Genomic DNA, 26,943 nt, shown 5'->3' with positions numbered 1-26,943 from the left:
GACAATGGGAATGTTTCTTTCTTTGCATTATTACTATTACTACTGCCTAATATTTCGTTGCAGCAATTGTCTGATTTCTTTTCTGAATGTATTTATCTTTTTTCGTTCTTTATGAGGTTTTTGTTCTCAGTCTTTATGTTAAATATTATTATTGTCATTAAACTTAGCCTTTTAATTCTGTGAAGGCAAAAGTGGAAACCTACATACACATGTATATGTACGAAAAAGAAATTAAAAATAAAAACAAAACAAAACAAAACAAATTTTAAATAGTTAATGTTTGAATAAACTTGTATCATTTTATAACAATTCACTATAAGAATTACCTGATAATGAAGACAAGATGACTTGGAGACATTTTGATTGAGTAAAATATTTTTTTCCTTACTCCAATGGTTGGTTGATAACCTGTGTATGGCAAAATTACTGGATTCATTTAGCAAAAAGTCAGACTTTGATCTCTGCATTTAATGGCCCTGTTACTTAAAAAAATATATAAAAAACAACAAACCCTAAATGTCCAAAGAACAAAACAGAGAAACCAGAATAATAACTCTCTAGGGCTTAGAGTTTTTTAAATGTATAAAATGAGATAACTTTTTGATGCATCCATATTAGGATGATTTTTAAAGATTTATAAATATAAGCTTATTATCATAGTAAAGCATTGGTATTGCAGTTTTGCATTATTTTTCTGTGATTGTATTATTCAGGGGCTGATTATTACATGCTAATTGTCTGTTCTTCCTGCTCCCTGCTTTTGTTCATGGAATGATTTGTCCTCCTCCTCCCGAGGTTGGGTAGAAGGAACGGATCAGTGCTTGAAACCCTTTTAAAATTGTGTTGCTGGTCCAGTTGTGAATTTCGTTACTCTTTTCATCTGTTACCAGAATTAAGCACTTACTGTGATCGAATTTAGATTTTTTATCTTTATTATTATTAATTTTAGTACGCTTTGCAATAAGTTAAGTATTTTTGAAAGGATACTTCTAATGGGAATTCATGTGATCTCTCAAGAAAGAAATGAATAGCAGACCTCTTACTTGTAATGTCTTATATGTAAACTATTAACAAGGTTCATTTTCATAACTGTTTTTCTGATTATCAAGGCAACAGTATGTTACAGGAAATTTGGAAAAGCAAAATAAACAAATACTTAACTAAATAGTAATCGTCTGTTTTTCTATCTCCCAAAGGCAAACTTATCTTTACCTTGCCGTGTGTATTCTTCCAGTTTTCAGAGATATATTCCCATATATATTTTTTAATAAATTGGATCATTATTTTGTAATGTAATTTTATAACAGTAATGTACCTCTGAGCCCCAATATCTTTGTTAAATAAAGATAAAATATGAAAATAGGGGGTTTTTGTGAGTAACAAATTGGATAATCTTTACATTAACAGTGCCTGGCACAATTACTGTGTGCTCAGTAATGGAAGCTAATAGTAATAATGGTAAGAAGACATTCCTGAAAGTATAATTTCTAGGGCAAAGATATGAATATTTTCAAGGTTGTTAGTAGACATTGCTAAATTTTTCTCAAACTAGGCTACCAATTTTCTCCTACCAGTGACATGCGGGAGTGCTTTTTGCTTTGCAAAGTAATGAACTGTGGACATCATAATTTTTAGACCTTTGCCAATTTGATGGCAAAAATTGATATTTTGTGTTAAGAAATTTCCATTTTGAAGGACTATTAAAGTGCGTAGCATTTTTTTCATTTGTTTGTTGACCCTTTGTGTTTCTTGGTGAATTTCCTATTCATGCCTTTGAAGAAAGCTAAGGTTTAAGAGTTGCTAATAAAATTATACTTTTATCTAAGCTGAGTTAATTGGATGATGCTGTATCTTATTTAAAATTAAAATTTCTATAAGGCATACCTTTCACTTTTGATAAATAAAAGATTGCCATATAAATACTCCCATTTTAGGATGGACATTAGAGAAAGTTCTAACAATAATTCACAGAGACTTGTTCACATCTTGCTTTCTGATTTTCTACTTTTGTTTTCTTTTCAGAAAAGTGCAGGTCGACCACATATAATCCAGAAAACCTTGGCGAGACAGTATTCTAAGCAAGTGAAGAATCTCAGTAGGTTTAAATTAAGATAGCTGTTATATTTTATATGTAATGGGAACTATAACTGGTGGAACTGGGTAGACATGGGACTGGGGAGGTGGAATTGGCGTGAGATCTGAGGTGAGCAGTGTGGGTAGACATTGGAGTGAACTGTGGCTTTTACGTAATGAGGCTTGGAGAGTCATTTCCAACAGAAAAATGGAAACTTGAAGCCCAAGGGTAAAGCTGCCTTGGGAAAGAGAAGAGTGGGGCTAAATTTAGTAGAGTGATTTATAGTGAGGTTCATCCTTAAATTGTCCTGGCAGTTTGATGCTCTGTAGCCTACTTGGATTGCCTCCTTCTTATGCTCTGCTCCTGAGGCATCTCAAGCAGGCTGATGTAGGTATAAGCTTCTTAGGGATTGGTGGGGTCTATGATGTTGTTGCTGCATATTAATGTCAAATGTCTTTAATAATTTATGCAAAAGATGATGGCACGTATTATTTTTAATTCTAAAATGAATTAAACACAGTGGCATTCTCTCACATTTTCAGATATTGTCAGGTAGTTATAGGTCGAATATGTATCTTCTAATGAACCTTGAACAACTGGTCGTGGTTTCGTGATGTTTGGAAGAAAAGTACACATTTGAGCTATCTTTGTGACCATGAGAGTGTGAAGTGTTTAATGATCAGTGTCCTTTTGGTTTTTTCCTTCATTTATCTTGATTTTAAGATACTATCAGTGCCATTGTTCCTTCACATAATATTTTAAAAACATACTGTGATTGCAATAGTGTCAAGCACAAATTTTGGTGTTCATTTTCTTTTACACAGCTGCAGAAGGCAGTGACCAGTGGCCATTTCTGTCTGAATTACAGTGGTTGAAAAGAAGAAAGAGAGCAGTGAATGTGAGTGTGCCATTGAGCTTCAGATGGGGCTGTTTTACTCAATTAAATTGTCTGAGGGTGGTGCTTGTGGCTCAAAGAGTGGGGCGCTGGCCCCATATGCCGGAGGTGGTGGGTTCAAACCCAGCCCCACCAAAAACTGCAAAAAAAAAAAAAAAAGTTGTGTGCCTATCATCACACTGCGTCTAAGTATATACCAAACAGTTTAGATTTGAGGAACTTTTGCTTAAAAACAGAAACAGCCACAAAACCCCTTATGAATTGAACCTCATCAACATACGGCTTAAAAAGGGTTCATTCCAACAAATGAACTCTGATGCCATATAAAGAGTGTATTGTCTCAGCTTAGCTTTATTTTCAAAATGCCTTCGTATGAAAATTGCAGTGTATTTTTTTTCTATTTAAAGTGCAACAGGTCCCCTCCCTCCCCCATGGCTCATATAACATCACATAAAATGTTTCTGCTAACAACAACAACAAAGTAGAGTCAGGTTTTGAAATGTTGGCTGATCATGCTTATTTTTATTTCTTTCAAGTTAAAAACTCCATTACACCAAACTTTGAAGCTGGATGTGCTTTTCAGAAGAGAATGCATTTATCTGATCATTAGTGATACGAATTATATCATTGCAATTATATTATCAACTACTGTCGTACACCTCACATGTATTGCTAAATGTATAGGGGCTTTGTAAGTGAAATTTATGTTTCTAGTCTTTTTCATAGTAGATTAGGAAGCTTAATGATGGGGACTGTTTAGTAATTACATGGTGAATGCTGTGTAACTCAGAATTAATCCCACAGTTTATGGATTACATAGTAATTTACTAGATAACTTAATGAGTAATTATTGTAGAAACTACACATTTTAAATAATGTTTTGCTGAATGTGTTCTTTTGTGTGTGTGAAAAAATTAGGCTACCAACCACGAAAAACTTAAGTTCGGGTTAAATCATCCTCTATTTCATGAACTTCTTTTTATGGTGATTGTGGATACATTTGTGGTGAGGGGATACTTGGAGATCCCTGTTTGCTTACTCTTAAACATGTGCGTGGTACTAGTAAGTTTAATTAGGCTGCTGTTCATTCCACTACAGTCCACCTGTATCAAATAGAAAGTGTTCAATGACTATGTACATAGAGAAGACCCACCATTATTAATTTTCCAACTGTTATCAATAAATAGAAGCACAAATGAATGCTAAAATACTTAATACTCTTAAAGGATTATCTAATAATTCTTAAAATTTAGAAGACTTTAGAATATAATAATTGGCAGTGCTTTACAAGCCTGGTTAAAAATTGGTACATTATTTTTAGAATTTCACTCCAGCAAATTAATGTTTTTATTTGACTCCACCTGTTACAGGTATATACCTGGAAGTTTTATAGTTTATACAGTTCTTATTGAATGAATTTTATGTAGATTTTCATTTAAATTTTCAGTAAATAGAATGTTTATCACATTTTAACGTGAAAGAAATTGGAGTTTACTTTTTTTTAACAGAATTATTCTGTGAATTTTTCTCCAGAATATTTTTACACATGAAAACAGCATGAACTCTTGATGAGCATGTTAATAATAATTAAATACCGTTCTTTTCTGAATACTGAATGTTTACCTACTTTTATTCTAGCAAATATTTTCACTAAAATGTCATGAAAGCAAAATTTAAGTAAAAGAGTACAGACTAAACATGGGTTTCTGAAGTCCCTAAAATCTTGCAATAACCAGCTATTGATATGTTGATAACATATTGGTTAAGCAAAACACAAAGCTGGAGGCATCACATTACCAGACTCAGCTTTGTTTTTTCATATCTCTTTATCTTATTTACACTTTTACTATGTGTTGATTAGAATTACAGCATCTGAGACCTGGAGGGAATCTTATAAATTATGTAGGAAAATATTTTAGACGTATTGATCTTAATTTTTACAGATAAGAATAATCTTATCTTCTATAATCTTAAAGAATTTCTTTTCTAATCTTAAAATATTACAGACGCACAAATGTTTTTGGTTCCATGTGTCGATTTTGTTATGCTTGAGCCAGGGTTTTAAGTGTACCCGTCACGCAGATGGCGTTCATTGCACTTGTTAGGTAGATTTTCATTTCCCCACTTGATTACTGCTGAGTTTTACTTCCCTCTGTGCACAATATATATTCATTAGTTAGTTCTAATTTCATAGTGAATACATGTGAAATGTGAATACATTGTTTTTCTTCTTCTTTTTTTTTTTGCAGTTTTGGCAGGGGCTGGGTTTGAACTCGCCACCTCTGGCGTATGGGGCCGGTGACTCCTTTGAGCCACAGGCGCCGCCCGACATTTGTTTTTTTCTGTTGATTAGGTACTTCACTTAGGGTGATGGTCTCCAGGAATATCCAAATTGTTGCAAAAGCCTTAATCCACCCTTCTTCATGGTTGCATAGTTTTCCACAGTATACCTCTATTTTATTAATCCACTCATGAATTGATGGACGCTTAGGTTGATTTGACATCTTTGCATCTTGTGAATTGTGAATTCACAATTGCAATTCACAACTTGCAATCTTGTGAATTGTGCTGCAGTAAACATTTGCATGCAGGTGTCTTTTTGATAAAGTGACTTCTTTTCCTTTGGGGTAATATCTAGTAGTAAGATTGGTGGATCAAATGGTAGGTCTACTTTTTAGTTCTTTGAGGAATCTCCATATTATTTTCCACAGAGGCTGTACTAATCTGCAGTCCCGCCGACCATTATAAGTGTTTCTTTCCCTCTGCATCCATGCCAACATTTATTATTTTTGGACCTTTAATAAAATCTAATTGGGGTAAGATGATATCTCACAGTGTTTTTAATTTGCATTTCCCTGATGATTAGTGATGGTGAGCATTTTTAAAATTGACCATTTGTCTGTCTTCTTTCAGAAAGCCTCTGTTCATGTCCTTTGCCCACTTTTTTAATGGGGTTGGTTGTTTCTTGCTTATTTGCTTCCTTTTTTGGGGGCAAATTCTGATTATTAGCCTTTTATCAGACGTATAGCTTGTAAATATATTCTCACACTCTGTACATTGTCTCTTTGCTCTGTTGATTATTTCCTTAGTTGTGTAGAAGTTTTTAATTTAATAAAGTCCTGTTGTCCCATTTATTTATTTTTATTGCTGCAGTGATTGCCATTGGGGTCTTCTTCATAAATTCTTTGCCTAGGCCAATTTCTGGAAGAGGTTTTTCAACATGTTCTTCTAGAGTTCCTATGGTTTCATTCCTTATATTTAAGTCTTTTATCCATCTTGAATTAATTTTCATGAGTAGTGGGAGATATGGATCCTATTTCATTCTTCTGCATGTGACTATCCAATTTTCTCAGCACCATTTATTGGATAGGGCTTCTTTCCCCCAGTGTATATTGTTGTCTGCTTTGGCAAAGATTAATTGTCTGTGTGTGGATGGTTTTGTATCTGGATTCTCTGTTATGTTCCATTGGTCTGTCTCTGCTTTTGTGCTGGTATCAGGCTTTGTTTTGGTTATTATAGGCTTGTAGTATAGTTTGAAGTCTGGTAATGTGATGCCTCCAGCTTTGTTTTGCTTAGCTTAAAGATTCCTTTAGCTATTCAGGTGCTTTTCTGGTTCCAAACAAAGCATAGACTTATTTTTGCTAGGTCTGTGAACTGCAACATTGGTATTTTGATGGAGATTGCATCGAACATGTAAATAAGTTTGGGTAGTATGTTTACCCACATTTTAAGATCACCTTTTTTGATTTCCCTGATCAACTTTCTTCTAAGATGTTTATGGAGTAGACAGCAAAGAGTTCTGAAATTAAAAATTGATCTACAGATTAACAGTGAGCATTAGAGACATTCTATATCAATCACCATTCTGACCATATATTTTCATTTTTCATAGCCATCTCGTGGTGTATTTGAAGAAATGAAGTATTTGGAACTTATGATTGTTAATGATCACAAAACGGTAAGAATATAGAGTCAGTGGGTTTTAGACCCAATAGTCTACTTAAGAAAGAATACATTTCATTTTACATTTAATCATTATTTGTTACTTATTGAATCCGATATATTTAGAGATAATAAATCCATTGATTTATTTGTTGGTGTTTGGAGACACTGGGTTTTATAAAATTTTCATAACTCTAAACTTTCCCTGTGTTTAATAAATATTTGTAATTAATGGTTTTAGCTATTTGGCATCTTGTACTTATCTTCCCTTAAAATTCTTATTCTGCACCTTTCTTTATCTATGTAGTTTGGCCACTGCTGTCTAATTTTATTATGCGCCTTTGTTCTGCCAATATGTTATTTTTTTCTTACTGATTATTATGATTTGTGGTAGATGCAATTATAGGAGACTCTTTATTTAAAGAGTCTATCTTTAACTGATGATTTATCTTCTTTAAATGTTAGAAAGATGAATAATCTCATGTTACTTTTGTGGAAGTAAAATGTGATTGAATATGTCATTTCAGTAACACTTAAAAGAAAATGAAAAACAATCATTGCTCCCCACTGGCCTTTCTTGAAGATAAAGTAGAAACTCTGTTAATTATACTCTACTTAATATATCTATTATAAAATGTCTTGACTGAAGCTCACAAGAGTCTTGGTCAGTGGGTTACATGCTAATATACGTACTACTAATGGTATACTGGTAAATTTTAGCACTTAGCTCTCTTGATTTATCATTTTTGCTGATATCCATGATGTAAATATCCCCATTATACTTGATTTCAAGCTATCAAGTGAGATCGTCACATGAGGATGAGGAAAAGAAGTGGCCAGTTGGCTCTGGTGAGCTGGTGAGAGGTGGTACCAGCAACCATTGCCACCCTCTTCAGACTGTTTAGGCTGTTGTCACTTTTGTTGTAGTTACATAATTGAATTTTAAAAATTGCAGATAAGACAAAGGGTAATTGTTTTTAATGAAAACAAAGTTACATTTCTAGAAAAACCTTGGGAAAAAAATTAAGATTGCCTTGCAAATATCTTTAAGTCCTTGTTTTCCTTTAATTAAACCAAAATTAGATTAGTAGACTATAAGGCTGTGTTTCATGCTGAAGTGACTGTGTGAAATTCTGATCCGCAGACCCATACTCATACATTTTAAAAAATGGTGACTTATTTACCATAATATATTAATTAATATATTAATTTATATTAAACTTTTTAGTTTCTACCTTAATGGATGTTTCTGAGTGACAATCAGTTCAATTATGTTGCATATAAAGTTTTTTAATACAACGCCTCTTACATTACATGAAGATTTATTTTCTGTACCAGTAGTTCTTAAAGGCATGGCTTGAAATACATTAGTAAGAAGCAGATTTTATTTTATCGTAATTACATACAATTTGGGAGAGGTCTTTCCTGGTGGGAAGGAGAACCAAATGTGTAGGCAACCATTATAGACAATGAAGGCGAAAATATGAGTTCCTAAAGAAAACTAATTTGCTTAAAACCCAAATATAATTTTTACATCTGAATTATTTTTGCTGATTGAAAAATTGAGATTTTGTTTTCAAGCTTATTCCAAGTCCTAAGCATTGTGGCAGGCTGCAAAGTTAGGGCTTTTGAAGCCTCACGTTTTCCAACATCCATTAGATAAATACTTTTAAAGTAATGGAAATGATAATTAAGATGCAAACACAGTCTGCAGATGTACAAAGTGCATTCCCAAATGGGTGGTAATTGATAAAATCAGTACTCAAACCATTACTTGCATTTCTAAATCTCTTGTTCCACTATGCTGTTAATATATCAGGAAGGTACATGAAGCATTCATTCAGAGAGCACATTACAGGTAACTGTGCAAGATAGAGAACTTGATAATTTTTTTTAAACATCATATATTTGAATTTTTTTAACCCTTTAAATGGTAGACATTCAAATAATCTTGTCTCTATTTTATGAATAATAAAATAGCATCCTTCTTAAAATATTGTCTTATATGTGGAAAATTTCTGCACAGAATATTATACATTTTATAATAAAGTTACCTTATTCAGGCTATCAAAATCTTTCACTGGTAAATGTTGGTAGTTGTATTATTATTCTAAAAATGCATGAGAAGTAGTCATGATATATTCATCTGCTTTTAAAAGCAGAAAAAAAGAACCATAATTTGTACTGATACATTTGAAGGAAATACTTGTTAAGAAAGAAAAAAAATTGAAAGCTTTTGTTTTGGGGTGGAAATAATGTCTAAAATAGAAAGAAATTATCTAAGACGATTTCTACTATTTAAAGATCTATTATTTCTTTTCTGATAGAACTAACTATATTCTCTTTGTTTGAAGACCAGGTTACGTTCTAGTCTATAACATTCCCAAATATATATCTCATTCTGTAAGAGTTGTTTTTTCTTTTGACAGTTGAGAAAATTCCTTTTTGGGGGTATGCTTTAAATGAGGTAAAGATAAGTTTTGAATTCGATTGACACAAACAAGTATAAACCGGAACTTGGATCAAAGTACTTAAATTCACGTTTGAAAGTCAAACTGAACTAGAATAACTATCACGTTCGTTTTTGAAGATTTGCTTTCGGCTTTGGAATAATTGTCCCACTGAGAGTAATCATCTTAATATCTTTAAACCATATGGTTCAGCATAGTCATTTTTGATAACTGTTACCTTTGGGTTGAAAATCAAATTCTAATCTTAATTTTTTTTCAAAAGGCAAATTTCTTATGGATCGCATTTGTTCAGGAAGGAAAAGCAAATTTTCCAGCTTAATTGTAAATTGTTTTTAATGATCGGAAAAAATGTAAAAGTAAGTTTTATCATAAATGGAGATTGCATGTTTTTCTTTGTATACAACATTAGTTCTCATTCATGCAGAAATAGAAACATTCTGCCTACATTTGCATTCAAGCTTACCCCTTTAATTCAGAGTAGCCTATTACTGGTCATCTGAAAAAAATGCAGATATCTTATTTTAAATAGGCATTGCATTATTAGTGGCTTTCAATTAGGAAAGAAAAATCCCTTAATTTGATGGAAAGCATCTTAGTACCTGGCTGGCAGAACCTCATTTGCAAGCCAATTATATCCTTGATAAGAGTCTGCAAACATTTCTTTGAGCCATTTAAACCAAAAAATAAATAGTAAAAACCTTATTCTAATAGAAAATTGGTTGAGATATTTTAAAGTACATGAAAAACGAATGTTTTGCTTACATTTTTCTTACGTTAAGTTTGAGTCAGTAAGACTAAATATGTGATTATTATTCAGAGTTTTTCAACTTGAACCTCATTGGTTTTTCCTTACTTAAAACCCACCACTTTTTAATTTTTTAATTGACAGGTAATGTGTACCTATTCATGCCATTCATAGAGATGTCGCAATAAATACAATGTATAGTGATCATCAGATAAAGGTCATTAGCATATCATCCTCTCAAACATTACCATTTCTTTGTGTTGTGAACATTGAATATCCTTCTCACTACTTGACTGTTACTGTTAATTACAGTCATCCAGCAGTGCTATGGTACACTAGAACTTAGTCCTCCTATCTAGCTGTAACTTTATATCCTTTTACAAATCATTTCTTCTTCCTCCCTTCTCCCTACCCTTCCTAGTCTCCAGTATTCTCTGTTATACTTTTTAGTTCTATGAAGTCAATTTTTCTTTCTTTTTTTGACCGGGTCTGGGTTTGAACCCACCACCTCCGGCATATGGAGCCAGCGCCCTACTCCTTTGAGCTACAGACGCTGCCCTCAGTTTTTCTTTTTTATGAGAAAGAAAAAACGTAGTGTTTAATTTTCTGTTGATAGCTTATTTCACTTAACATAATGTCTTCCAGTCCCATCCTTATTGCCACATATGACAGGATTTCTTTCTTTTTTATGGTTTAATAATATTCCATTGTGTATGTATGCCACACTTTCGTTATCTCTTTATCTGTTCTTGTGCACCTAGGAAGATTCCATCTCTTAATATTGTGTTGCAGCGAACATGGGGGTGCTGGTGTCTGTACTAGTTTACATTTCCACTAAGAGCATGTGAGAGTTCCCTTTTCTCTGCATCCCACCAGGCATTTGCAATTTTTTGCATTTTTGGTAATAATCATCCTAACTAGGGTGAGATGATGACTCATTAATAAAAATCACCACATTTTTATATATACCTAACAAATTATGAATTCTCATTAATAATCATGATTTTTAGGAATGTACATAAATCATTTAATAAGAATTGCTAAATGCAACAAATTTGTCTCCTCCCTCAATCCAGAGTAGACTTTTAATTCCAGCTGAGTAATCATGGATACGTTATTTGGGGATAATAAAATTCATGTCATAGAGTTATGAGGAGTGAATATTTGTCATGGGAGATATATATATATATATATTTTTTTGAGACAGAGTCTTGCTCTGTTGCCTGGGCTAGAGTGCCGTGGTCTCAACCTACCTCATAGCAACCTCAAACTCCTGGGGTCAAGAAATCTTCCTGCTTCAGCCTCTTGAGTAGCTGGGGCTTGTAGTGCCACCACACCTGGTTAATGTTTCTATTTTTTTTAGACATGGAGTTTTGCTCTTGCTCAGGCTGGCCTCGAACTCCTCAGCTCAAGCACTCCTCCCCCCTTGGCCTCCCAAAGTGCTAGGATTACAAGGATGACCCACCACCCCAGCTGAAACATATATCATAGTTCCTAATATATCTTAGCTGCTCAGTGAAAGGGACTTCACGTTAACCAATTTAGTGGCCACTGTTCTGTCCTTTTCTTACTCTTTCAACAATGTTGGATACCATTGACTACTTTCTTTTTTGAAATATTTTCTTTATCTCTCAGCTTCTGTGACAACATCTCTTTCACTTCACTGGCTATTTTGTGTAAGTCTTTTAGGTCTGACCTCTAGATTATGGGAGTGTCCTATGGCTTGGGTCAGGGCTCTTTTCTTTCTGTACTCTCTCCCTAAGTGACAGCTTCCAGTCTCAAGTCTTTAGATAGTTAACTCGACTGTGAATTCATTACTCTCTGCTTTATGCCTCTAGCCTTCTGTGCTCTAAACACATATATCATCTGTCTTCTTGACAACTTTACTTCAATACTGGCTTGGATAGGCACCTCACAATTTGACATTTCTAAATCAGAATTCTTAGTTCTGAACTTCTCTTCCCCTAGTCTTTCTCACTATTTTAAATGGCACCGCCATCCCCCATCTATTTTATTCTTCCCTTTCCTCACCTTCCATATCCTCTTCATCAGCAAGTCTTGGAACTCTACCCCTGTATTTCTTGAATCCACTCACTTCTCTCTACAGTCATCCAGCCTCTGTTACCTCTTACCTGGACTTCTGCAAGAGTTTCCAACACACATCTCTGCTTCCATTCTGGACGCTCTCTAATTCACTCACCATACAGCAGGCAGAATCATCTTTCCAAAAAGAAAGTCTAAAGCTTGAAAATTACAAACAAGAAATAAATGAAAGACATCCCATTTTGGTAGACTTTAAAAAGGCTTCCTTTTATTTTTTTAAACTCGGATATTGTGTTTTCTATGATTATACTATAAAGAAAAGTCTCAAAAAACCACAAAGTAATATTCAGAAGCAAAATTCATCTTAATAGGTGACAAATTAGAGTCGGCATCAGCTAATATGTTCCCTTCTTTTTCAGTCTACAAGTCAGTGGTTTTTAGTACCTTCACACTGTCATACAATTGTTACCTCCATCTATACCAAAACATTTTAATCCCCCCGTAGGAACATCTTCTTTTTAATTAAATGAGCTGTGTACATTAATGCAGTCATGGGGTACAGTGTGGTGTTTTCATATACAATTTGAAATATTTTCATCAAACTGGTTAACATAGCCTTCATGTCATTTTCTTAGTTATTGTGTTAAGACATTTATGTTCTACTTTTAGAAAGATTCAGTTGTACCCTTGTAAGATAAACCATAGAGGTGATCCCTCCAATCACCCTCCCTCCCCCCTCCCCATATTCTTAGCCCCCGAAGGAACTTAATGTTGACACTTTTGTTTTTACTCTTACAGGTATCTTTGAGGTTTTTCAGCTTGTGGAATTTTGCTAGGCAACTTAACATGCTGAGCTATGTATAGAAACTTCTTTATGCTACGTTTACAAAACCTGGTGAAACGCTTGAAAATTTTTAGATTAATACAACGTTTTATGACCCAGTTACATGCCTATATGAAAATTTACTTTAAAAGTACTCATAAAGATAGTTTGGGTTAGATTATGATGCACAATGTTTGCAATAATACGAACAGTAACAGTAATGCTATACCAGAGGTTGTAAATTAATGAACACTGGTGATAGCACAATATTATCAATTTATTGCATTTTTATAATCTGTCATCAATATTCTCAGTATAAAAGGTAAACATCAGAGATGTAGGCATTGAGACATATATTCTTTGTTTAAAAAAACATAGTCACAGAGTAGAGAGAGAATGAAATGGAGAGGGTCAGACAAATTTATAGGGTGAAGGTGGACAAAGAAGAAAAAGAGAATATCATGATTTTCCAACGTAGAGTATTTTTAATCTTCATGAAAGATGCATTATTTTAATAATTAAAATTGAAAACAAAGTTCAAAGATTTGTGGTGCAAATCGGAGTCAGTAGTTTTAAGTATGTTCTTATTTTTCCTGAGTTGTAAAAGTAACGATAGCCTCATGGACCAGTAGAGGGCATAATCTTCCTATGGTAGACTTCAGATGTCCTCTTGAAGACATTATTGAGCAAAGTATACTGTTCCTTGCTAAAAACGTGGCTTTCCAGATGTTGTTCTAGAAGTATTCTATTAATTTACTTTTATGCATTTTGTTAAATAATTGTAAACAACCATCAACTATCAGCATACTTCATATTTACTTGTATCCTCTTTGTCAAAAGCAAAAGGCTTAACTTAGCAGGGGCATTCTTCCCAAGGGATAGACTAAGTGCATAACGAACACTTTCCATCTTATGGATAGTATCTAGTGTGCTGCCTAAGAAAGTTTCCTGATGGCCTTGAGTTTAACATGAAGGCAGTGTCCAGTTGGGACTACACGTTTTTTGGTGGAAGCTTTTGGTATAAGCTGTGAAAACAAAAGACATTAAGATGAAATTTAAAACTTAACTTCTCAACTGTAAAGCTTCTCACATGGATTTCTATAGGCCCTTTCCATGACTCAGGACATCGTGGGTGTTTTGGATAGTCTGAATTTTGCTGCCTAACAAAGAAATAAGTTAAGAACACCACCACATCCAATATAGCACAAAGTAAATGCTACTAAATTCTATATTTTTTGATCCTCATTATCTACTCTTGCTGTGAGATTTCGGCTTTTACAGAAGTTTGAAATTTACCATTGAATTATGATTTGGCAGTGACTGGCATATCTTTTTACCCCCTACCACCCAGTATAAGAAGCATCGCTCTTCTCCTGCGCATACCAACAACTTTGCAAAGTCTGTGGTCAACCTTGTGGATTCCGTAAGTATCCCAGTTTTCCTGAACCTGTTTTTACCAAGATGGAATGGTTTATATCTCTCTCTTATTTGCTTGCTTGTTACTTTAATTATTTCTGAGACAAAAGTAAAGATGTGATCCTTAAGCTCATCTGGCTAAGAAATGATAGGGTGATCTGCTTCACAAAGGGTAGTGCTCTCAGAGTTTTAGAGGACTGTTGCTTTATCCTCAGAATCCTAAAAATGCATTAATGTTGCTTCTAAGTGAGATGGAGACTTTATTATCACCAGAGTCTATGGGGGACAAAACAATGGAAAATTTGCTAGAAAAAGAGTAGACATTATACTTGGTAAGCGAGACTTGGTTAATAACCAGTTGATATGTTTAAAAATTTTATGTTGTTAGCAGAGAAGAACTAATAGACTGAGGCAGAATATGTTTAGAGAATATAGATAATATACAATTTTTTTTTTAATGACACAAATTCAAGTTCTTAGTTTTCCCATTAGTGAAGTGTTTCAGACTTTATTGCTAGTTGACAAAATTATGTAGTTTATCAGTCAATCCCAAGTGAAAACTAATTTGAGACAATAAAATATGTATTTCCTTTCAAAGACTTCTAAATATGCAAATCATCAATATTAATGTCCCCCCCATTTTGTAAGTTACAGAGAATGGTGGTTAAGATTTTCATCCTTTTTCATGCCTTAGGTAGGAACTCCATAATATGAATAAATGAAACAATTTAGTCATAAATTAAATATTATAGCATACTACTTTATATATTCTAAAGTGCTGTTTTGTTCGGCTAAATATATTTTTATGTGGTATTTATTATATATTCTGTCTTAAGGGGAATAGAATCTTTTTATAAATTTCCAAACATTTAAATGATATTTATTTACCCCAAAGGAACATTTTCTTTCCTGCCTTTTAAAAAAAGTCCAACAACCTGTGATCACGTAAATATTCATAATGTATGTTATGTGCTTCGTGGGCGCAACTGAACGAAGTGTAATATGAGTGGATATGCATAGATTACATTGTATGGAGTTGGGACTAAACCCTCTGAGACCTGGTTTATACCTGGCTTATTAATTTTTTTAAATTTCAGCTCTCATCAGTTTTCTCAGAGGAAAACTATAGGTGAATATGGAAAAAAGTATCTTCAACACGTCTTTTTCCCTCCAAAAGCTATTTTCTTGGCGGCATCTCTTTATTAGTCATTTCGGCATGTTTAAATAGAATCACATCTTGCAAAGTGCAAATTTTATTTTGGGTTACCCTATAGGGTTCTGAAGCTGACCATTAATTTTAGAAGACTTACCTTGCTTTTGTTGTGAAGTCATCATAGCTTCAATCTGATTTAGGCATAATGACATTCTCCCTCAGTGCATTTAGAGATCAGCCATTGTTTTCTTAATTAGCTTGAAAATAGGACAAAATGATAGCATTATTTGAAGTTGCTAAATTGTGTGAATTATTTAGCTACTGGGCCCAAAAATAAAGAAAGACCACAAAAGGTGACAATTTAAATATTTTGAGTGATCTCACCCTGTGGCAAGGGTAAGATGAATGAGTATAAATCTACTCTTTTTTGGCCTGGGATCCGTAATTCTCTCTCTTTCTGTCTTTCTCTCAATGTTGTTTTACGTTCCACATAACTTGACCTTGAAAGGCAAGCCAGCCAGATTGTTGAGTGCTTGTCTGAAGGTTTAGTGGCCTGTTCCAATACTGCAGGAATAAAATGGTTACTTAGAGCCAGTGTGTGAGGCTCTAAACTGTTACTCCCCATGAGGTCTGGAAGGGTGATTGCTCCGAGCCCTGTTTTCAATTTATGTCCTGACTTAAGCTTCCCTACTGTCTATCCTTTAGTGAGATGCCAGGTCCCTCAGTGTGTTGGTCTGTGATTGAAATAACATTATAGGAGAGTTGGGGACGTGAGACAGAATTGTGGTGTTCTTTTTTTCTGCTCTTGGAAAAGAGAAAGAAAGAGAAGATTCTCTGTGATGAGCTAATTCTGTGACCGTGTTCTCCTCTCACCTCCCCCTTCCTGTCCTTCCACTGACTCTGACTCACTGAACGTGCATGTTTGACCCAGTGTTTTCCTCCTGCACCTGTCCTGTTGTATACCCTCAGATTTACAAGGAGCAGCTCAACACCAGGGTCGTCCTGGTGGCTGTGGAGACCTGGACTGAGAAGGATCATATTGACATCACCACCAACCCTGTGCAGATGCTCCATGAGTTCTCCAAATACCGGCAACGCATCAAGCAGCATGCCGACGCTGTGCACCTCATCTCGTATGTACCCGCTTAAGCTCCAGTTGCAGTCTTTGGTTTAACATTTATCTTTACCCCTTTATTGTGTCAGTAAGTTAAAAATCAGAAAATAGTGAGTCGAACAGTATTGTTGTTGATTGCCCTGTTCTATAAGAAGACAGAGACAGGATGTCCAGTGCTGGGATGCTGGTGATTCTGTGGCTATTAGATTTCCCTTTAGAGCACATGCATAACTTCCATCTTCAGGGTCAACTCACCATCCGAGAAGGTTGCTGGTGCTCCAGTCTTCATGACAGGCTACAAGAATGATAGGCAGGGAGAAGGGTGCTCCTTTTAGCCAAGCCAGTTTCTGTAAAGTGGATTTCCTGTAAGCTTACACACATCAGTTTTATCAGCATCATATAGTGTAGTTACCTGCACATACTTAGCTGCAAGAGAGGCTAGAAAATATAATTTTTTTAGATGAACCATTGAATGAAATTAAGTTTCAATCACTAAGGATGAAGGGTTCCATATTTTCTTTTTATTAATATAATTTGTTCATAATTACATTTCTATACTAAGTTGTTCCCTTTCCCATTCATGGCAAAGCTCTTTTCCAGACAATTCTTCAGGGTTCTGTCCTGGAATCAAACTAACCAAAGTATTCTTTTTTTTCCTTCTACTTTTAACTTTTACTTTCTTTCAGTCTTTAATCAACAACTTACAATAATCAGCAACTACTGGATTACAGTTATACAGCAACTACTATATAACTACTGGATATTCTCTATTAGGAGAAAGTCAAGGGCTGTGGTCTGTTTATTTTTGTGTTTTCAAATCCTATGCCAGAACATGATGCTTAGTAGCTACTCAATTAATGTTTGCTCACCCAAAATTATTTAATATCACATCAGTTGAAAGGTAATTCTGACAACATCAAATGAAAGGTATTTCAAATGCAGTTTTTGATTTCTTGGAAGAGGATCGTTCTGGAGTGTTCAGTGTAGGAGAGTAGGTATATTTGGGGAGTGTTTATTTGATGGTCACCACATTGGTCTTCTAATAGCACTTCTTTTTCTGAAGGCGGGTGACGTTCCACTACAAGAGAAGCAGTCTGAGTTACTTTGGAGGTGTTTGTTCTCGCACAAGAGGAGTTGGTGTGAATGAGGTAAATTTTATCATTTTCTTAAAGTAGAGCTTTATCTTGGCGTCTGTTCTCTTTCTTCCCTGTGGCCCACTTTACGCTTCTTCTCATGTGTGTTTAGGATGATGACATCGATTATGTAGCTTGAGTGGGTTATGTTGTTAGTAAGTAGAATCCCAGATGGTCCTTTGGATTCATAATGATGTCTTTGTTTATTATAACGATCGTTTTTCAGATTTATCAGGCAAATGCACGCTGAAGATTGGCCCAGATATTTTTAGGCTCTGTAGATAGGAGATTAAGTTTTTATAAGCTTATTAATCCTTCTTATATAACTTTTATTTTTAGTTATAAATGCTCTTCTGCCCATGTCAGATTTAACTCATTTAAATAAAGGGCTTATGATATTAATATTATATCTTTTCTTTTTCTCCCTTTGTATATTTTTTCACTTTTGTAACATCTACCTACCTGTCTATAGAATGAATTCAAACAAATAGTTCCTTAATTTCATTGCTTAAGTTTTAATACCTTCATTTGTATAAATGAAATTCTTAAGTGGCAGTAGCACCCAAGTATTTTTAAAATCTCATTATTTAAGTTTTATAATGAGATTTCCTTTATTTTTTATAAAGGAAATTCTTAGGTGGCAATAGCCCCCAAGAGCCTAACCAATTATATCTAAACCCTGGTCAATCTTGGCATCTATTATACTAGTTTATCCCAATAGCCATCACTTGCTGGTGACCTCACTTGACATATTAATAGTACATTGACATTATTCTTGGATTGGTATGAGTTAAATTGGAGCACAGCCTTTTGTAACTTATATTTCGTATTTCCGTGTGGGAGCTTCAAGTTCTGAGAGTTGCTACCTAGTAAGAAGGGACTTTCTGCTTCTTGGGCCCCGATGCGAAGAGGAAGTGAGAAGTTGTATGCTCCATCTTTAGATACTGTGAGGCTCTACTTAGGGAACTGAGATCATATGTGGTAACAAGAAATAATAACTAGCTTTGTGCACTCTCTCAAATGTTTCCCACACACTTCCAACTCTGAAAAACAGTATGGTCTTCCAATGGCAGTGGCACAAGTGTTATCGCAGAGCCTGGCTCAAAACCTTGGAATCCAATGGGAACCTTCTAGCAGAAAGCCAAGTATGTATATTGACCTTGTTTCTCACTTTCATGTGCCATTCTGTATAATGCATGTCCAGTCAATAAATCAATATTTTTCACTCAAGTCATTATAGTTTAATTGTAGTATAGCTCCTTCCTCTACAACAAGTTTACAAAAGGAGCAAGTGGAGATAATTCTTAATCTCTTTGGGTTGTAGAAATATTTCCCTTTCTAAATCCATAACATCATCCTTAGTTTCCCAGGGTGTGACTCAGCAATTTCTCACACTGCAGAGTGCTGGGATTGGGGGTGGGGAATAACACCCTCTGGTTTCTAACAGTTGAGTATAGACAAAAGATGCTAGAGGAGCCTCCATCACAATTGTCATGTTGCAATGGCATTGAGAAATAGCTTAGATCTAGAGTCAAAAACGAGTTCATATTTAAATTCTAGTCAAACACGTGCATCTAGTCACACTAGAAAAGTTGGAGAAGAAGGCTGCCCAGCAGGTAGACCCACCCCTAGAGTCTTTTAAACATGGAGACCAGTGGAAGAGGCTAGGATTCTCCACTAGTGGGTAGGTAGGTCCAAGAGGGAGTATAAACAGGGCCACAGATCCCAGCCAGTAAAAAACAAAGACTGGTAGATGTTAACTTTTTTCATTAATCATATGAGAAGCAGATGGAAAAATAGGTCTGATTTATATAGTGGACTAAGTGTCAAGGGCCCACAGTAATTTTAGGGGCCCATGAAAATTCTTAATTGCTTTTAAAATCAGATTAAAAGCAAAGCTGGATTATATTCCTCTTTATGCCAACAGAGTAGTAAAATATACATTTTTCACATATTTTTATAGTTGAATACCTTCAGCCCACATAAGTGTGATCCTGTGGAAAGAGAGACCAGTATGTTTACTCATATTATTTATTTAACTAGAAATTAAGTGGAAGTCCCTCTGTGAAAATGTCAGGCCTCCCTTTCTATCTCAGCCTTGCTAAAGAAGAAAAGGACAAAATTGACCTTAATATCACCCTGCATTTTATACTTTTTTGTCATTAATGCAGAGTATTATAAAAAAATTGAAATAAAATGTGTATCAAAAGACTTCTTGATCCCTTTTAAGGGTATATGAGGTCTTTGAGTAACGTGGCTATCACAAGTGTCTGCTGGCATTTTACAAATCACCAAGTCTTTCATTTGTTATCTGGCTGAGAGTATTTGGTTTCCCAAAGAAACACCCAGTTCACACTAAAGGAGGTTTAGAGTTTCAACAACTGGCGCAGATGCCTTAAAATCAGAAAGGAGTGTGACTAGTTTACATGCTTGATTGGAAATCCTGGGACCTGGAAGAGAGATGGGTGAGAGAGGTTACTGAGTTGGATGGTGGAGTGGGGTGAGAAACAGAATTCCTTCCTAATGCCTGCTGTAGTTTCTTCCCTCTTAAAATTCTTTATTCCTTTGTGAATTGTTTGTTTAGGTAGCTATTTCATGGGTTATAAAGTTCATTTTAAAAGAGCAAAGAGAGAGAAGGAGGAAGGGGCGTGGGGATCATGATGTGGCACACCTTTCGGGGGCAGGACACAATTATAAGAGGGACTTTACCTGACAAATGCAATCAGTGGAACCTGGTTCTTTGTACCCTCAGTGAATCCCCAACAATAAAAAAAAAAAAAAAAGTCACGATGTTAAGCCATCTTTAAAAAGAAATTCACTTGAAAGTCTTTTTTAAAAAATATATCAGTGATAGAAAAGAGAATAGGAAAAAATGAATTAAAAGAGCTCATCACAGTATCAATGTCGGACTCCCGTATTTAAATTAGGTCTATGATTCTTACTTGAGTGTCTACACTTCTGTTTTAGATTGCTCTCTTTTACTAAATGTTTTAGCATAGTGTTCTTCAAGTCCTTGGCTGATTGTCACTTTGACCCTAGCAAATTGAGATCTTTTCATTAACTTACGATATGCTCTGTTAGAAAACTTCAGTGGTGGCTTGGCACCTGTAGCACAGTGGTTACAGTGCTGGCCGCATATACCCAGGCTGGCAGGTTCGAACCCAGCCTGGGGCTGTTGAACAACTATGACAACTGCTAAAAGAAAGTAGCGGGGGGCGGTGCCTATGGCTCAAAGGAGTAGGGCGCCAGCCCCATATGCCAGAGGTGGTGGGTTCAAACCCAGCCCTGGCCAAAAACTGCAAAAAAAAAAAAAAAAAGAAGAAAAGAAAGAAAGAAAAGAAAATAGCCAGGGCGTTGTGATGGGCACCTGTAGTCGCAGTTACTTGGGAGGCAGAGGCAAGAGAATCACTTAAGCTCAAGAGTGAGGTTGCTGTGAGCTGTGACACCACAGCACTGTACCAAGGGTGACATAGTGAGACTCTGTCTCAAAAATAAAAGAAAACTTCAATGACGATTAGTCGTGTTTGTGTATCAGAGAGCTTTACAAGGCATGGAGAGCTCACAGACACACCATCTTGTGTGGACCCCGGAACCACTCTGGGAGATAGGCATAGAGACCTATTCCATTTTAGAGGTGGAAACCTGAGACCCGAGAAACATGAAGTCACTTGCTTCAAGTTCGGGGGAACTTGGCCTTGAACTCAGGCTTTCCAGTTCCCAGACGAGGGTGCTTTTCACTAAACACAGGAAATAGGAACCTAATTGAGGTGTAGGAGTTACAAAAATGAAGAGAGGCACAACTCTATTTCTTTCTTTTTTTTTTTTTTTATTGAATGGTAACTATGTACATTAATGCACTTCTGGGGTACAGTGTATTTCTTGTGAACTGTCTTTTTAGGAAGTGGCCTGTGCTTCTGAAAAAGATAAGGAAAGATTAAAAAAAATAAATTTTGTTCTATGAGACTTCACACACTGTACCTATCTGACATGGAATTGGTAATAAAGAATTATTGTAAGGAGGTGTAATGCAGATTAAAGATGTGACTTTTGTTGTTTCCTTTTTCTTCTATTGCTTTTATTGTTTCATCGGACTAGAATGTGACTGCACAGAATCCTGGGGTGGCTGCATCATGGAGGAAACAGGGTAAATTTTCATCATACATGGATTTGATCTATGCCTTTTACTAAAATTGCCGGGTATAATTAGAAACGCAATCTTGCAGGTACTAAGCTGAGTACAGTATAAATTCAGTAATGAATTATCTGATATTTTAAAACTGAAAGGGCTAATTTACTTCATATTTTAAGTTTTCATGTAAGGTTGGTGATAACAGTAAAATGTATTAACTACTTCTTATTAACTCTTAAAGGAAGGAAGCACATTATTTAGATGCATCTAAGTTTAGTAAAGGCATTAATTTTTTAGTACACTTAAAATAAAAGCTCGTTGTCTATCTGAAGCAGTCAGAGAAAATCAATTGAGTCATCAATTTACATTTTAAGGAACTCATAAATATCTGTGTTTAAAGTAATAAAGTTTTTACTCTACTGCTTATATAATCAATAAAGCTTTTTTGAAAAATTAAGACATTTATTATATCTAACTTAGGAAGTCTTTTAGTGACAGACATTTGAACATTCCATCACCTGTCTTCTTTTTTGTGTGTATACTTTGGGACCTAGAATTGCTGCCCCAGAACTGCTGGTCCCTCAGTGAACCTGTCTATAAACATTGCCCCTATTCCCAGGGGCAATGGGAGTCATTGCCCCCAGGCCCCACGGGAGCCACTGCCTCCAGACCCCTAAGCCATCACCCACTTACAGTAACAGGAGAGATGCCCTCTGGTCCTACTCCCATCCTCTGAGCCCTGGTTACTAGAGGCCTGGCCTCCTTGGACAGAGCCTAGCCTTATTCTTCCACCAGACCCTCCCAGGAGTCCAGCTCTGGGGAAGAAGAGGAGAGTCAGCAGAGGGTTTGCATAGCTGGCCATTCTGCATTAAAACACATTTCTAGAAATGTAGTTTAAACCCCAAACTCTTAGCTTTTATGCTCCCCCTACTATTGCTGTTAGTAATTTATGTTTGACACATTTATGTTACAAGTTACTATTTGTAATTTATGGTTGAACCAGGCTTTTGTGAGGACTGCTATGGGAAGGTGACACAATTTCTAACATTGGTTCTAAGGGGGATGTCTTCTAAACTCCCAATTTCTAAATGAGTTTTTAGATAGACTATGCATAGGATATAATAAAACTATTCAGAGTTAATATACATTTTCTTAAGTCTACATTTCTATATGGTTCTTATAAGAGAGCACTTTGAATAGCGGCAAGTTTTTCCTGATTCTGTAAACTATCCCCATACATCACAGTACATAAAACGATTGGATTACACCCCAGAAAATGTGGCCTGCTCACTCTCAAATCATGCACTATTACAAACATTCCCAAGGCATAGGTGTCTGTGATTCAGTTTAACCTTGACCATGTGCATGCCATTCTCCTGTGTACTGACATAGAGGTGGTAATACCCTATGTATATCACAGAGAGGCTCATTTTATATTCCTGCTAAATCGTGAATATTACTAGATAGTATTTGAAATTGAGAATAAAGAGCTATTATTCATGGGAGCTTACCCTAATTCTTGTATGTGTTACACTCTAAATAAATTTTTACTTGTATGTATACACACTAAAAATGTATGCACATACACATATGTGGTCTGACACATCCCTTTAGCATTTCCTTGCTTACCTGTGTTGCAGCAGTGTTGAAGCCTGCATCACATAGCTCTTAATAAATTGGCCCTCACAAATCTCTCTGCCAGCGTGAAACCTAGTAGGTTCATGAGCTTCCTTTATTCACGACAGAGACAAAAAGGTGCTTGCTTTTACTGAGACATAGCAAATCAAAATCACTGCACTTTAAAATACAGCCTAGATGAAAAGGTTTTGTAATGAGCTTTTCAAAAACTGTTTCAAGCTAGGTCACAAAAGGGCTTGACTGCTGAGGAAATTGTAACCTAGACCCCAAATCTGTGATTTTCCTTGATTTTCTATCTTTGCGAACTCTGCTACACACAATTATTTCGCAATTTGAACATAAGTGCCTTGTCAAAATTTGTGTATGTAGCTCCAGAGTGAACATTTTGTTCTAATCCAAAGGTTTTAATTTTCTTCTCTGATGATTGCTTTTGGTAAATTATTTACATAATTGATTCTTTATTTCTTCAGGGTATCCCATTCCCGAAAATTCTCAAAGTGCAGCATTTTGGAGTATAGAGACTTCTTACAGAGAGGGGGTGGAGCTTGCCTTTTCAACAGGCCAACAAAGGTTAGTGACTTACAAAGAATAATTAGGTCTCCAGTGTTTTACAGTGGAACAGGGCTGATTATCAGATACTTGTCTTGAAAAGTAGGTTTCTTGTCAATCAGATTAGTATTTAGTTATAAAAAGCTTTATCATGCTGAAGGCTCAGACTGGTTTAAATGAATGACAAAACTATATATTCAGTGTTCTGAGTGTTTTTCAGTGCCAGCTATATGCACTCCTTCAAAAAACAAATAATCTTTCTGTTAAAATATCTTTGAAATTTTCATATTAATTTATTTTACCCTGCTGCTAAGAAACAGTGGGTTAAATTAAGATAAAATATTACTTTAACTCATTTTGCTGACAAAAACCCCATTTTCTATTGATATTCTTTCTAGGGGCCTAACTAATTTCTTGACTTTTTATTTAATGGTCTGTTTTCCTGGGAAGGTGGCATTATTAGTATCAGCCAAGCAAAAAAATGGCCTAAGTATTTATGGATCTCATATGTATGTATTTATATTACATCGTATCTTTACCTAGAAAGGCTCATGTTGTCAAGCGGCATTTCATCAAGATTTGTATGTGCAGTGCAACAATCCCTTATCTACAAATCTTTAATTCAAAAAATTCTAAAAATTTTCAATGGTGTTTTTTATGCATTTGCAGAAAATACATTTGACAGCACAACTTTCCTAAACTGGAAATCTTTATTTATACCTCATAGTATAAATATTCATAAGTCTTACTGCAGAAATATTGCTGCATTTGGTTATAGGGTATAGTCAGGCCTCTGGGGACTATTCTTTTTTTTTGAGACAAAGTCTTACTCTGTTACCCAGGCTAGAGTGCCATGGCCTCAGCCTAGTTCACAGCACTCTCAAACTCTTGGGCTCAAGTGATCCTCTTGCCTCAGCCTCCTGAGTAGCTGGGACTATAGGCACCCACTACCACACCCAGATTTCTATTTTTTTTTGAGACAGAGTCTCATTTTGTCACCCTCCATAGAGTGCTGTGGTGTCACAGCTCACAGCAACCTCAAACTCTTGGGCTTAAGTGATTCTTTTGCCTCAGCCTCCCAAGTAGCTCGGACTACAGGCGCTTGCCATAACACCTGGCTATTTTTTTTGTTGTTGCATTTGTCATTGTTGTTTAGCTGGCCCAGGCTGGGTTCAAACCCACCAGCCTTGGTGTATGTGGCTGGCACCATAACCACTGTGCTATGGGTGCCAAGCCTAATTTTTCTACTTTTAGTAGAGATGAGGTCTTGTTCTTGCTCAGGCTGGTCTCAAAGTCCTGAGCTTAAGAGACCCTCCCACCTCAGCCTCTCAGAGACTAGGATTATAGGCATGAATCACCATGCCTGGCCTCCCTTGGGATTATTACATAGAACATGTTAAATGCATCATGATTTGGTGAAGCTAGAATTCTCAAACTCCCTGGCTGTAAAGCTTTCAGATAAGGGATTATAGACCTATAGTAGTGTATTTGGAAATGAAGCTACTCAAGAGGCAAAAGAGACAGGATTGATGCTAATTCGCAGATAGTATAGAAGTTCTAAAATGGCAAATTTCATATTTCCTTTTAAAATAGTACTTCACTACTGGAACATAGTTCACTGCTGTATAAAATGTTTAATACTCTGCAAATTGAGAGAGCAGTGATACCATATTAACCTTTTAAAAAAATCAGTGCCTAATGCGGATAACTGACAGAATAATTTATTCCTATACACCCATAATTAAGTGATACTGCTGCAGTCAGAAGATGGTAGTTTGATGTCTGACATCTGTGTAAAAATCTCAGGAAAGCGGAAAAAGAAACAGGACTTATAAAGTGACCTTGCCTCATTAAAATTGGCCGCCTGCCTTTCACGGCATTGATCTCAATGCAGCAGAAATCTGAAAGCTTCGAAGTGTTTAAAATAGGTGAAATAAGTGATATCGAACTAATACGAGCTGCTGGCATTTTTGAATTGCAGTATACAAGACTAATTGTCCCTACCTTGCAGCTTACCAGGCAATTATAAACATCACGCCTGAAGGAACAACTGTAACTTGTTTGCAAAGGTTAAGGCGTCTCGTACGATCCATCAATGGATTTCTGAAATTGCCTGTGAGTCAGAGGAAAATTATTCCAATAACTTGGAAACTAAATAACAATAATTATACATCTTTAATTCTAAAAGTTAGTTGATATAGAGTTATTTCTTGTTTTAAACTACCTACCACGGTGATTAGAAAACTTTACGGATTCCAGTAGATTAGTTCATGTGCATATTTCAAAGAACAGACTTCATCCCCAAGTGGTTTTAGTCAGGGAATGTATGTATATGCACATTTTATGTGTTATTTTTACATTATCTGCTTGCCTATTTTCTGTGCTTTGGGAATCTTTCCCACTGTCGTGTTTGTGACAGTGACCCATCTCAGGACGGAGGAAGAGTCCTTAGAATGGGAGATTGGGAGGCCGAGTCCAAAGTGGTTGGTTATGTTCTAGTCAGCACTTGTCTTTCCCACTTTCTCCTGCCTGCCATTCTGAATACCACAGAGGTCAGGACTATTGATTTTGCTCATTGGATGTTTTCATAGGAGAGTTCCACCGCATTGCCTGGAAACCTGTCTTCTTTCTCACCATAGTTTTACCTTCCTGGAAGTGGAAAGCGGATCATGTCTATTTCAGATGGACCCAGCAGAAGGCAGTGCTTCCTTGGGGGTGTGGTCAGTTGCTGGGGATGGAACCTGTTTCTCCCTCTCATGTTCAGACTCTTAAGTGTTTAGGCTGGGATGTGCTTCTCCAGTCTTCTTTTTTTTTTTTT

At 35.7% G+C, this 26,943-nt stretch overlaps 1 protein-coding gene across 3 annotated transcripts in view; it reads left to right on the top strand.

The window, feature by feature from the left end:
* The window catches only part of ADAM23 (ADAM metallopeptidase domain 23), a 166,211-nt gene that overhangs the window by 96,332 nt on the left and 42,936 nt on the right, over window positions 1–26,943 (top strand). For all 3 annotated transcript variants that reach the window (XM_012802203.2, XM_003785110.3, XM_012802204.2), the window contains exons 6-14: window positions 2,023–2,095; window positions 2,899–2,972; window positions 6,862–6,927; window positions 14,345–14,416; window positions 16,532–16,695; window positions 17,740–17,824; window positions 18,864–18,954; window positions 21,905–21,953; window positions 24,047–24,146. In XM_012802203.2, the coding sequence (XP_012657657.1) occupies window positions 2,023–2,095; window positions 2,899–2,972; window positions 6,862–6,927; window positions 14,345–14,416; window positions 16,532–16,695; window positions 17,740–17,824; window positions 18,864–18,954; window positions 21,905–21,953; window positions 24,047–24,146 (774 nt within the window). The remainder of the gene's footprint in view (window positions 1–2,022; window positions 2,096–2,898; window positions 2,973–6,861; window positions 6,928–14,344; window positions 14,417–16,531; window positions 16,696–17,739; window positions 17,825–18,863; window positions 18,955–21,904; window positions 21,954–24,046; window positions 24,147–26,943) is intronic.

The sequence above is a fragment of the Otolemur garnettii genome, unplaced genomic scaffold (genome assembly GCF_000181295.1).
Source record: "Otolemur garnettii isolate 467f Iridium unplaced genomic scaffold, OtoGar3 scaffold00013, whole genome shotgun sequence".
Lineage (NCBI taxonomy): Eukaryota > Metazoa > Chordata > Mammalia > Primates > Galagidae > Otolemur > Otolemur garnettii.
The sequence above is the reverse complement of the archived record's forward strand: the minus strand, read 5'-3'. Positions and strand labels throughout refer to the sequence as shown.